Source organism: Rhineura floridana, chromosome 20 (assembly GCF_030035675.1).
Source record: "Rhineura floridana isolate rRhiFlo1 chromosome 20, rRhiFlo1.hap2, whole genome shotgun sequence".
Lineage (NCBI taxonomy): Eukaryota > Metazoa > Chordata > Lepidosauria > Squamata > Rhineuridae > Rhineura > Rhineura floridana.
The window spans coordinates 1,680,453-1,693,905 of NC_084499.1; the positions used below are offsets into that span (position 1 = coordinate 1,680,453).

At 50.7% G+C, this 13,453-nt stretch overlaps 1 protein-coding gene across 2 annotated transcripts in view; it reads left to right on the top strand.

The window, feature by feature from the left end:
* The first annotated feature begins 1,041 nt into the window (after window positions 1-1,041).
* Window positions 1,042-13,453, top strand: part of LOC133373811 (lipocalin-like) — a 390,232-nt gene continuing 377,820 nt past the window's right edge. The window contains exons 1-7 of one of the 2 annotated variants that reach the window (XM_061604054.1): window positions 1,043-1,232; window positions 2,109-2,248; window positions 3,417-3,493; window positions 5,149-5,262; window positions 6,791-6,892; window positions 9,479-9,504; window positions 10,785-10,982. In XM_061604054.1, the coding sequence (XP_061460038.1) occupies window positions 1,134-1,232; window positions 2,109-2,248; window positions 3,417-3,493; window positions 5,149-5,262; window positions 6,791-6,892; window positions 9,479-9,504 (558 nt within the window). In that variant the 5' untranslated portion in view covers window positions 1,043-1,133 and the 3' untranslated portion in view covers window positions 10,785-10,982. Of the gene's footprint in view, window positions 1,233-2,108; window positions 2,249-3,416; window positions 3,494-5,148; window positions 5,263-6,790; window positions 6,893-9,478; window positions 9,505-10,784; window positions 10,983-13,453 lie in introns of those variants that run through there. The other variant, XM_061604055.1, reaches the window with a different exon arrangement.

Here is a 13,453-nt window from a genome sequence, read left to right on the forward strand (position 1 = left end):
CCTTATGCCCAGCAGCATAACAAAAATGCACCCATAAAACTGATCAGAAAGTGCAGCAGCACCTTCTATAATTAACCGGAACAGTTTTCTTTAAGGGCCTTGGGCTTAGATGGCTTTCAGAGGGATCTCCTCTTGTTCCATGGATTTGTCTCTCAGTGGCTATTACTCGCGATGGCTATATGAAACCTCCAAGTTGTAAGGCAGTCTACCTCTTGGGTACCAGGCGCGGGTGGGAGGGGGCGCTGTCAGGAGCGGGCTCTTGCCTTCATGTCCTGCTAGTGGGTTTCCCAATGCAGCATCTGCTTTGCCCGTGAAGGTGCCAGGATGCTGGATTAGATGGACCTTTGGTCCGATCCAGGTGCCAGGCTCTTCTCACATGCTCATGTCAACACCAAAGTACCATGAGTCCGATACTTCAGCGGAAAGGTGACTTCTAGCTGAACGTCTAGCAAATACCACCAGCAACAAAGCAGCTGTAAGCTCCCAGCAGAGGTGGGAGTGGGGAACCTGTGGGGGGCCCCCTTCCAGATGTTGTTGGCCTCCACCTCCCATCATCCCTGAGCGTTGGCCAAGCTGGCCTGGGGCTAATGGGAGTCGAAGACCAACAACTTTGGGAAGGTCACAGGTTACCTGCCTCCTTCCCCCTGCATGTTAAATGTTGGAAGTGGCAACAGTGATCTTTGCACATGGGGGAGGGTGCACACGCAGCTCTGCATGCAATTCTTTTGCAGCTGTGGGTGTTGCGTGCCCCCAAGCTCTTCCCCCTTTGCCCTCCAGGTTTGGCCCACGACTTCCTCCCTCACAGGGGGCTGGCTTTGGCTTGCAGGGTTTCAAAGCCTTTCCCCGCTCCAGGCAGCCATGGTAGGGCACAGTTCTTTGGGAGGGGAGGGCAGCAGGGGGGCATCTCAGTGGCTGTTGTCCTGTTTTTCCCTGTCTGGCTCTTGTTCTCTCTCTTTCTGTCTTGCATAATCCAGCTCAGCGGGGAGACCAGGGGCCGGCGCAGTCCCACCCTGCTCGGTTGCACAACCAGCCAATAAATAGCCGACTGGCCTGGGTTTCTGGCTCACGCTCGCAGTGCCTCTGTTTCTACCGGACAGCCGCAGAGAGAGGCCAGCATCAGCAGAGCATCAGACATGCAGGCCTGGCTTGTCAGCACTTTGGCTCTGGCCCTGGGCTGCCTGCTCCAGGCAGAGGCCGAGGTGCCGGTACAGCCCGACTTCCAGCAAGACCAGGTAACGGAGCAGGACCCCCACCCAGAGTTCAGGGGCCTGCCCTTGGGAAGGAGCTGAGCAGGGCTGCTGGCAAGGTGCTTTGCTGTGTGTTTTGGCCTCGCCAGCTCCGTCCCTGGGTACCTTGCAGAACCTCCTGGGTGGAAAAGCAGAGCTCTCTGCAGGCTGGCTCACATGCGCTTTGAGCTGCCGGACAGCTCTGGTCTTGCAAAGGGCCCTTTGCAGGAGAGACAGAGCTCGCAATGTGCAGAGCAGAATGAGAGCTCTGGCAGTAGCGTTCCAGGAGGGGAACTTTCCTAGCCCTATTTGGAAGTGCCGGGATTGCACCGGGGACCTTCTACTTGCAAAGTGGGGGCTCTGCCGCGGAGCTGCAGCTTTTCATGGCCCAGGTGCTCTGGGTGCTCTGAAAACCCTTTTGGTTGAAAAGGGTTCAGTTAGGGTAGGGACAGCACAGAGATGGGGGAGTATTAGGACTGCCATCATCATGTGGTTCATCATGTGGCTTCTCTGCTCTCACCAATTCCTTAACTCATCATGGCTGGAGGGCGGAGGGGTGGAACCTGCAGAGGGTGTTTCTACCTCCTTGGTGACACTGCTCCAAAGGAAGGCTCTGACATGCCTCCCTCCGGCATTTAATTCCAGGCTGAGGAAGGTTTCTGTGTGACGCTGAAGCTTGCACCTGGTTTTGAAGTGCTCGTGAGAGAGGGAGAGAGAGTGGCAGGCCAGAGATCAGGGAGGGTTTCAGAATCCAGGAACTGGGGGGATCGATCAGGCCAGAAGGCCTTGTGCGCCTCTGCGTGGCCTGGCCAGGCAGCCGGTTCCAGGCTGAAGGGATTGGACGTTCATGCTCAAAGGGTCTCTCTCTCCCTCTCTCTCTAGTTTACCGGGAGATGGTTCAGCATTGGCCTGGCCTCCAACTCCCGCTGGTTCAAGGACAAGAAGTCGGTGATGAAGATGTGCACCACAGTGGTCACGCCCACGGAAGATGGCAACCTGGATGTCACCTCCACCTATCCCAAGTAAGGAGGCACTGGTCATCCACAATGCGGTGACCGGCTTTGCCCCCTGATTGGCTGAATTAGTATCGCAGGAGGTTGCGAAGGCTGCTGGCAAAGAGGACTTCAAACTGAGGATGGGAGAAATTCATGGAGGGTGGGTCTTTGGGTGGCTGTCAGAACAGCAGGCTAGGAGCGGAGCCTGCATGTTCAGGTGCAGTGTACCAGATGTGATGGGAGACCGCTGCTGCCTTGCTAGTGAGCTTTCCTGGAATCAGACCCAGCGAGAGAAAACCTAAGAAGACCCATATGGGATCAGGCCAAAGATCCACCAAGCCCAGTATCTGGCTTCTGAAAGTGGCAAGTCCAGATGACGTTGGGAAGCCCACAAGCAAGGCATGAAGGCAATAGCTCTTGGGTGTCTTTTGCCCCCAGCAACTGGCGCTCAGAGGTACACTACTCTTGCACATGGAAGTTCTATAGGGCTGTCCTGACTAATCACTATTGATGGTGATTGAGCCTCCTCCTTGCATCCATGATTCATCCAGCTCCCGCCCCCTCTTTTAAAAAAAGCCTTATAAGTCAGTGGCCATCATCTTACACCAACGTGGCAGTGAGTTCCATGGGTTAACGATGCACTGTGTGAAGCTATGCTTCCCCCCCCCCCCGATGGCCCAGCAAGGGCAATGGAGGGATTCTATGGTATGGTTGAAATCCCTTTTTGCCCCCCCGACAGAGATAGACACAGGTAGGCAGACTGGCATCTCCCAGGACATCTCTGGTTGATTTGCAGGAGATCAGCGCAAGGGTGCAGGCTCCCAATATTTCAACAACAGCAAGAACATAATTATTTTCTACCATGGCTAGCCTCGTGCCGGTCGCTCATCTCTCAGCCTCTGTGTTCCTCACCTGTGAAATGGGGGTTTGAACTGGTTGCCTTTGGCCAGGACTGTGTGCAGTTCTGCGGGTTTGTGTTCAGACCCTTCAGCTACAGCAACTCAGATATTCAGCTGATCCGAGTGCACGGCCCTTGAGCTGCCTGGCTGTGTTTGGCTGGCCTCAGAGCCCTGACTCAAAAACCAAAAGTAGATCCCCCCCACTGCCCCACATAGGCCTGAAGTCTGCCTGCCTCAGGTGCGTGCCCGTCTCTTAGCTCCATGTCACCTGCCTGACGCCCTGTTCTCTGCTCCAGGCTTGACCAGTGTGAGACGAGGAACATCCTTTTCATCCAGACTGAGCAGCCCGGCCGATTCCACTACACCAGCCCACGTAAGTGAGAGCCGCGTCAGCGCTGCCCTTGGCAGCGGCCAGGCTGGCCGAGAAGAGCAGGGTTGTTGTTTGGGTGAGAGTGGGTGGTGGTGGCTTGGGCAACTGACAGGCACCTTTCTGCCCTCACCCCCCTTTGTTGTTTCCAAACGGGAGACAGAAGAGCCTGTCAGCTGGAGAGGGGTGGTTCTGGAAGCTGGCCATGCCAAGCCACGGCATCCTGCCGGGGGCCAGCGCAGTGGGGTCCGCGTACGGTTTAGCTGAGCCAGGGGGCATCCAGGGAGCACTGCCTGCCTGACCCAGCATAAGGCAGCTTCCTTTTCGCCAACTTGCCCAACATAATCCGCGCAGCTCTCTGGGTCCCCAGTAGAGGGATCCTTTTCCCACCCCACCCAAGATCCCTTTTCCTGGAGATGGCAGAGATCACTCGAACCCTGCTGGGACCTTCAGCGGGCAAAGAGCGGTGGCTGCTTTGCAAGTGGAGCTGTGTGGCGGCTGGCCCACTAGGCGCCCCTGCGGGTCACTCTGGAAGAGACCATCTGCGTTGCCTGCTGACAGGGCCAGGTTCCGTCCCCACCCTGTAGGGTGCCCCTCTGCCCCATTTTACAGAAGCAGTCCTCTGTTGCATGTGTTCTCTATTTGAAGGTGTGTCTGGTTTGAAAATAAAGAGCACCGAGAAGGGAGAGCACGGGCAGGATGGGGCGCAGTGGGCGACTGGGCAGCCAACTGTGCAGGCAGGCACAGGTCACCTGCTCATAGGGCCTTCCCCATTCTGGGGAATGCACTGGATTCTCCATGCACCGGATTTCTGTTTAAATTACAGCCATTATTTCTAAATATGCAGCTATACAAACAAATATGGAAATCTGTGCTTGCTTTTTCCTCTCCTTCACACCCCCCCCCCGTGATGCATCAGTGGCCAGGATACTGCCATGTCCAGTTAAAATAGCAGGGCTGGCTGGGCACAGGTCTTAAAGAGCCCATGCCAGTCAGAATGATTAGTATTTGCATTAGATTTATGATCTGCTCTTCACCAGAGGTCCCAGGGCAGGTCTCAACACTGTAAACACAGTTTAAAATATATTACAATTGCACCTAGAGCCGGTCCTAAAAGTCTCGGGTCTCAAATGACCAGTGCTGAGCCAGTGAGTCTAAGAGGCTGACTCTGGCTATGGGGGCTTCTTGGGTTCATGAGAAGGGGCCCTGCTGGGTGGGATGTAGCAGCCATGCAGCCCCATGTCCTGTTTCTAAGAGTGGCCCCCAGGAAGGCCATGCAGAGAGGACAGTGGCAGTCTCTCATATTCCAGAGGTATACTGTCTCTGGGCATGGAGGCTCTGTGCCATGCCCCAGGCCCTTGGCAGGCCAAGCTGCCCCTCCTTCACAAGCCCCTTCCCTCTTGTAAAGCCTTGTTCAGTTTCTCAGTCAGTCTGGCCATATGCAAATTGGTTTCTCGGTCTGATCCGTTTCGGTTAAAAGGCAGGTGACTGATCAGCTGGGCATTCTTTATAAAAGTATGGTGGGCAGGCCTGTTCCACCCTGTTCCAGAGGCAGAATGCCCGCCTGGTTGGGCAGATGCGATGTGCAAAGCAACTTCCTGGTGTGGGTGTGAGTCCTGCTGGCTCTGGTTCAATTCTGCCCTTCTCTGCCTCAACACCAGGCTCAGGAAGCCAACATGATGTCCGCGTAGTGGAGACCAACTACAGCGAGTACGCTTTGCTATGTGCCAAGATGAGGAAAGGCGCAGAGACGTTCACCATGGTGACGCTGTACGGTACGTATGCCCCTCACCATCACTAGGTGGCGGCCTTCCTCCCCTACTCTTCCACCCTGCCCAGCGGATAAGCTTCTCACCTTGGTGACTGAGGACTGGGGAGCCAGCCTGCAACACTGAGATTGGACAGAGGGAGAGGTGGAGGCTTCAGTGTTCCCAATAAGAGTGGTCTGGTTGCATTTGTGTTAAAACAAATAAATGCCCCTGCCCCAAGTCTCATGGCATGACTGTTGATAGGGGATACGGTGCCATCAGTAGCTCTGTGTGTGCGTGCATGTGTGGAAGGACAGCTCTGGAACTGCCCCCTGGTCACTTAAAGAATGTTTGTGGGCCTTCATTTCTGCTGAAATTAATTCCATGCTCTTCCTTACCAGATAGACTGTTCTTGTTCAGAGCTGTTTTTCAAAAACCGCTTTCCTGCGTCACGTGTCCACCCTGCCCCCCATGACTGAATGTGCTCGACTGTGTTAGGCTGCAGGTACAGGGCCAATGAGAATCTGCCACTTAGCTGCCCGCATGAATCCTCTGCACACACTCATATCTGACTTTTCTCTACCGCCCCGCAAAATCATGCTCAGTTGTTTTCCACACTGAAAAGGAGGAAAAAATAACAACATTAATTTTAACATTACCTGATGAACTGCCAAAATGTAACATGACCTGTTTTCCTTTTGTGCCCCTTGTCCAGATGGCATCAAGGGCTGAGAGGGCACCCCAATTGTGCCACCCTAGTTAAATGATTGGCCATCAAAAGGTAGTTTTCTGTCCCAGGCACCTGGAATGTGAATCACACACTTTTATTTATTTTATTTATTTTATTACATTTCTAGACCGCCCTATAGCAATAAGCTCCCAGGGCGGTGAACAGCATTTTTGTCAAGTTGGGGGGTCTATAAATTAGCCAGCTAAAAATTATTGAAAGAGCAGTTTTGAGGTTTGGCTAATACGCATTTTGCTAACAGCCAGGACTGATGTTGCGTTTGAGCTTCCATCCTGCCATCCCGTTTGCTTGCTTCTGCACCTCTGCAATGCGCGCTTGGCCTGTATATTTGTAAAAAGCCAGGTTCTTATAAGACCCCAAACTCCAATGAGTTCGCCGCAGTCCTGGAAAGGCTCCTCTGAATTTCCCATTCCTCGGGGAAAGCTGAGCGTGGGAAGCAGTCCAAAACGCAGCATAGATTTGCTTATAGCGGCAGATCAGCTGTCACCAATCTTATGTTTGGGACTCCAGCACCCACCAGCCCCAGCATCACACAGCTGACTGGGGATGAAGGGGTTTGGCATCCCAAACATCTGGAGGGTGCCAGGTTGGCAGAGGCTGTGGGAGACTGATGCTGCTAGCTTTAGTGGTCTGGAGTTTCTGCGGCGATTGGAGGCAGCTCAGGTGGACTCTCGTCACACCAAGAGTGTGCCTGGTTTTGGCTTGGCCGAGGCTCATCCCAGCCTCCCTGTTCCCTGTTCCGGTTGCGAGGTGCCTCCTCCCTCTTTCTCCTTCTCGCTCAGCAACGCTTTGGGTTTCTGCCTGCAGGGAGAAGCAAGGAACTGAGGTCTGACCTGCTGGAGAAGTTCACCCAGTTGGCCTTGGCACAGGGACTCAGCCAGGAGAACGTTCTCCTCCTGCCCAGGACTGGTGAGTGGGGGAACTGGGACCAGGGCAAGCACCCAGTTTCTTCCAGGGCTTGTAATGTGGGGCTGGCTCCCTGCTGGAACCACAGGGAGAAAGTTGGGGGGGGGATTGAAAGACTCCACAACAAACGCCATCCCCGACTCCTCCCAAATGAGCCTTTCATCCGAGAGAGAGCTGCAGATAAAACAGAGGGCCTTTTCAGCTGTTCCCCCCCCCCAATTTTGGAATGCTCTCCCTAGGGAGGCCCGCCTGGCACCGACTTCAGCCTCCCTTTGGCATCTGCCTTGTTTGCTTATTTGTTTTCCTCCAAGGAGCTCAAGGTGGCATACAAGCATGGTTCTCCCCCTCCGTATTTTACTCTCACAGCAACCCTGCAAGGTAGGTTAGGCTGAGAGGTTAGACTGAGAGTGACTGGCCCAAGGTCACCCAGTGAACTTCATGGCCGAGTGGGGATTTGAACCTGGGTCTCTCAGGTCCTAGTCTGACAGTTTAAACACTACTCCCAAGCATTTGATGGGTTGTGACAGGCCAGTTATATTATCTTTTGGCTACTATTTATAAATTGGCTTCTATGCTGCTGATACCTTTTAGGAAGTGGTATTTTAATTAATGAGAGCCAGTGTGGTATAGCGGTTAAGGTGTTGGACTATGACCTGGGAGACCAGGGTTCAAATCCCCACAAAGCCATGAAGCTCACTGAGTGACCTTGGGCCAGTCACTGCCTCTCATCCTCATGAAAACCCTATTCATAGGGTCGCCATATCGGAATCGACTTGAAGGCAGTACATTTACATTTAATTTTTTTTTTAATTAATCAATTAATTACTCTCCTTTTACATGTGTCTCAAGGCGATTTACAAACATACCATAAAAATAGTTCTATCAAGAGTACAGTCCCCTTCCCCTGGATGGGATGTTGTGTATTTTATTGTTTATTTTTTTTAACAGTTGTGGTTTAATTTCTTTTGTATCATTTGCACTTTTGTAAGTCGCCTTGGAACTATTTTTATGTAAGGCATCTGCCAAATTAATTAATGAATGGATTAAATAGCATTATAAAAACCAGTAGCCGATGAGGTAGCAGGCTGGGTCCAGGCCCCATCCTGCCTCTCTGTAATTTGAATGCTGCGCCCCTACTGAGACACAAAACATTCCTTCCTTCTTAAACTGTCCACAATGAACATAATCACAGATTATCCTTATTTATTCTTATCCCACCCTTCCTCCCAGAAGGAGCCCAGATGCAGCAGTAGGACCATCTGTGGCCACCAAAACCTACAATCTAAATGTCTTTGTTTTTCTTCCTTATTTAATACATGTGTCACCTGCTTTTTAAAAACAGAACTCTTCATGAAGCTTAATAACCATCCTCCAAATAATACATAATACAATCTTAACTTTAAAAATAAAAATAAAATATTTGTAGTAATCTTAAAGAGCTGGCACGAAAACAAGTGCCCCCCCCAAAAAAACTAAAACATGCAACAAGAAATCAAATAGCAAAACCATTTTTTTGAAGCCCTGATTTAATTCAGATTCTAAAGGTGACGGAGAAGAGATGAGTCTGCAGATAACTTCTGAAAATATCAAGGGGTGGAGGCTTGCCTGATCTCACAGGGAATTGCCTTCACAGATGCATGTGGGCCAGGACCACCACCTGCTTCCTAGACTCCCCAAAAAGCGTACAGTTCAAAAACCTCATCATCATTGCCATGCTGTAGCCCAAGAACATACCATATTGTTGCTTTTCAGCTGATGCTTCAGTGTCCACAATGCTTTGAACATTGCTCTGTCTGCTTATCTTATTTTTAAGTTTTTAAAGGTAAAGGTGTCCCCGCTCTTGTAGTGCGAGTCGTTTCCAACTCTTAGGGTGACGTCTTGTGACGTTTACTAGGCAGACCGTATATATGGGGTGGGATTGCCAGTTCCTTCCCCGGCCTTTCTTTACCCTCCAGCATATGCTGGGTACTCCTTTTACCGACCACGGATGGATGGAAGGCTGAGTGGACCTCGACCCCTTTTACCGGCGATTCGACTTCCTCCTTCCGTTGGAATCGAACTCCGGCCGTGAGCAGAGCTTTCGGCTGCGTTACCGCCGCTTACCACTCTGCGCCACAGAGGATCTTTTAAGTTTTTAGGGTGGTGTTTTTTTAAAAAAAAAGGAGATTGGAGTTAAAAACCCAGATAGAGAGGAGAAACAGGCATAAATGTGTGCCCTGTGTTTCAGGCTGGGATTAAAGGTTAATGATGTCTGGTCTAGTGTGTTGTACATCCTATAATCCCAGTCTGAGCAGCAAAGTGGCAGCGGTTTCCCTCTGTGCATAGATTAATTGAAGTTGAGCACCTTTTGATGTATTGTAGCTCCCATGGTCTGGAGTGCGTGATGGGAGGAGTAGGGAATGTGGGAGAGCAATGGACACGCCTAGCGTTGGGGGGTGGACTAGAGGACCTTTGGGTGATCTTGTTCCAGAGCTGTGATTTGAGGGTGTGCCCCAGGGAGCAGAGTCTCCTTTGCTGGCCAGCATTCAGCCTCCCTCAAATGCCTTTGGACCCCTTCCTGACACCTTTCCTTGCCTTCTCTCTCAACAGATCTTTGCATGACAGACTCTGTGTAGGTGAGTCATCTTTATATGTAGCTTTTGTGCAAGGCAGGTGGTTGGCAGTGCTACATACCTAGACATTTGAAAGGTGGGTCTGCCTAGGAAAGCCCCCACCTGCCATGGTGGAGGCCTTTCCCCATAATTCCTCATTCATTTGCTGGGGAAGGAACGTGGAGGGCCCTCTGCACCTGCTCGGGAGCACTTTTGTGTGTGAGAGTAATGGTCCCAGGACAAATAAAGCTTTCCTGTTCTAACTTTGCTCTGCACCTGCATGCAGGCTGCAGCATCTTACCTGCACTATGCATGGAAAGGCAACTCTGGGCCAGCCCAGTGAAGCCGATTGATGGGAGATTGGTTCATGACAGATGCAATGGGAAGCATAATGAGTTTCTGGAACACACCAACCTGCTTTAACAAACCACTTATTTAATAAGCCATGAGTTAATCAAACAAACCATGGCTTACATCTCCAAAGTTTGGTTTGTCTTCATCTGCTTTTGCCTTGTAGCTTGGTGAGTGTCTGGGGGTGGGTGGCAAAGCAAACCATGGTTAAGCATAGGTGCTGGGTTCACATGTAATGGCAAGTGATAATTAAAACAAACCAAGGTTTGTAAGCCAACAACAAGCCATGGCTGCAGGTCATGGCTTGTTGGCAGCACACAAACCACAGTTAAGTAGCTGGGCATGGTTTGGATGATCAAATCAACCATGGTATACATTAACCTGAATGTTATGTGCAAACACGGCTGCTCTCAACAAGGGCTGATGAAAGAGATAGACAGACAGATTGAAATAAAGGAGCAAGAGAGCTTCATCATTTGTGAGCCTTTGTGGGGCTGCAGGTTGGTGTCTGGCTGGCCAAAGGAACATTGGCCTGATGATCAACCAGGGAATTCTTGAGCATGCAAGAACTGCCCTGCTGCTGGTTTCAGACCAAGCCGGGCATGAAGGCGATAGCTGCACCCAGTTCCTTGTCCTCAGCATGGGCTGCTCAGAGGTAGGGTGCCTCTGTACATGAGTGTTCTCCTTAGCGAGTAGCTCTCGATAGACCTATGGATGTGTCTTGTCCCCTTTCTAAGCCATCTAGGCCAGGGGCCATCCCCCACGCCATCTGGTGGCAGTGAGTCCCACAGAAATGATGTGCTATGTGTTGTTTGCATCCTGAGGCAGGAGGGCTGGGCTGCTTGGACACCGGCGTGCACTGAATCTAGCGTGGGATGGTGGCTTGGATTATATCCAGGATGCAGAAACCTCTAGCCCCATTTCCCCACCCCGCAACTCTCTTTCCTTTTCAGACAACCAGGCTGAAAACCCAGCTTCTCTCTCGAGGAAGGAAGCCCCGTTTTCTGACTGATCTGCCAGCCCTGGACTTCTCCATGATCGAAGGTGCGCCTGTTTCCTGTTGCTCAGCCCAGGGCACCTTCCGTCTCCAACCCCTTCCCTGGAAAAGCTGTTCCTTCATTAAAAATAAAAAGTAAAAATTGTCTCCCAAAGCGGTGGTGTCCCTGCCTCGGTTTTATCCTTGCAGAATCCCCAGGACCACACTCTCCTTACCTGGAACCCTCAGGAACATTGTTTACTAATATTTGCTACTCCTGCTGTAATGATCATAACAACGGCATAACAACAAATATGGCTTTTCCATTTTTTTAAGTGCTCAAAGCGGCTGGCAGGGTTTGTCGAAAGCAATAGGACACTTCCTTATACCACACCAGACTATCGTCTGTTTAGCCCAACATTGTCTGGTCTGACTGGTAGCAGCTCCCCAGGGTCTCCGGTCAAGAAGGGGACTTTCCCATCACCTGTTCCCAGCCCCTTTTAACTGGAAGTGCCACAGGGATCGGCCGTGGGGACATTCTACATGCAAAACGGCTCACCCATCTATTGGGGCTTTATGCCTGTCAATACAATTTTTAAATTTTATTTTAAGAACATCAACTATCGGAATCCAATCATGCCCATTGGCAGAATTAATTGCCCCCCAGTAGTTGTAAAGCCAGAATGCTGATGCTGGGGGCATCCTTAAAGGGTGGGCACTTTAGACACAATTCAAAGGAGCATTTTTAAAAAGCCATTTCTTGTGTTCTGTCACTGGTGCCTTAGGAAATGTCGGCCTATGCTGCTGAAATTCCCTGTTTAATACTGCATAGTCTCCCATTATTTCAGTCTTGTTGCTGTCTCTCACCCGTCCCTCCGACTAGGGTAGCCAACTCCTTTCCTGAGCAAGGCTCCTCTGCTACTGCTGTCCTTGCTGTGGGCCTACAGCGATTAGGAACAGCTGTGCTCATTCAGGCTTTCTCTGTTGCATGTCTGTTTAAAGAAGCCAGTGACTGGGGCGACGGATTTATTTATTTATTTAATTTATTTACTATTTGATTTATATCCCGCCCTTCCTCCCAGCAGGAGCCCAGGGCTGCAATATATAAATGCATATATTGTGTGCATTTTCTCTTCAGGCTGGCCCAGCAGGAAGGCTTTTGCACAACAGGATTTAGAAAGCTTAAGGGAGGATTTAGATAAAGACAGCGTCAGTTTGCAGTCGCTTCCTCCCTTGAGTCCTGGATGGATGGACGGTTCCACCCACTGGCACGAGGATAGTGGCTCCTGTCCTGAGTCCTCCTGGCACAGTTTCCAGTTCCTCTCCATTGGCTGCCTTGCTCGTGGATCCGCAGCAGTCTTCCTTGCCACCAAAATGCAAAGATGCTTTTGGCCTAGGCCAATCTGCCAGTCCTTTGTGGAATCGGGCCTGGCCCAACCTAACAGACAGACAGAGGCTCCAGCCAATTGGGAAATCTCACAAGAGGAAAATACAGCCTCTTGGGTGACAGAGTTGATAATGGGACTATTTGTGACCATCATAAGAACATAAGAACGTAAGAAGAGCCTGCTGGATCAGGCCAGTGGCCCATCTAGTCCAGCATCCTGTTCTCACAGTGGCCAACCAGGTGCCTGGGGGAAGCCCGCAAGCAGGACCCGAGTGCAAGAACACTCTCCCCTCCTGAGGCTTCCGGCAACTGGTTTTCAGAAGCATGCTGCCTCGGACTAGGGTGGCACAGCACAGCCATCACGGCTAGTAGCCATTGATAGCCCTGTCCTCCATGAATTTGTCTAATCTTCTTTTAAAGCCGTCCAAGCTGGTGGCCATTACTGCATCTTGTGGGAGCAAATTCCATAGTTTAACTATGCGCTGAGTAAAGAAGTACTTCCTTTTGTCTGTCCTGAATCTTCCAACATTCAGCTTCTTTGAATGTCCACGAGTTCTAGTATTATGAGAGAGGGAGAAGAACTTTTCTCTATCCACTTTCTCAATGCCATGCATCATTTTATACACTTCTATCATGTCTCCTCTGACCTGCCTTTTCTCTGAACTAAAAAGCCCCAAATGCTGCAACCTTTCCTCGTAAGGGAGTCGCTCCATCCCCTTGATCATTCTGGTTGCCCTCCTCTGAACCTTCTCCAACTCTATAATACCCTTTTTGAGATGAGGCGACCAGAACTGTGCACAGTATTCCAAATGCGGCCGCACCATAGATTTATACAACGGCATTATGATATCTGCTGTTTTATTTTCAATACCTTTCCTAATTATCGCTAGCATGGAATTTGCCTTTTTCACAGCTGCCGCACACTGGGTCGACATTTTCATCGTGCTGTCCACTATAACCCCGAGGTCTCTCTCCTGGTCGGTCACCGCCAGTTCAGACCCCATGAGCGTATATGTGAAATTAAGATTTTTTGCTCCAATATGCATAATTTTACACTTGTTTGTACTGAATTGCATTTGCCATTTTTCCACCCATTCACTCAGTTTGGAGAGGTCTTTTTGGAGCTCTTCGCAATCCCTTTTTGTTTTAACAACCCTGAACAATTTAGTGTCGTCAGCAAACTTGGCCACTTCACTGCTCACTCCTAATTCTAGATCATTAATGAACAAGTTGAAAAGTACAGGTCCCAATACCGATCC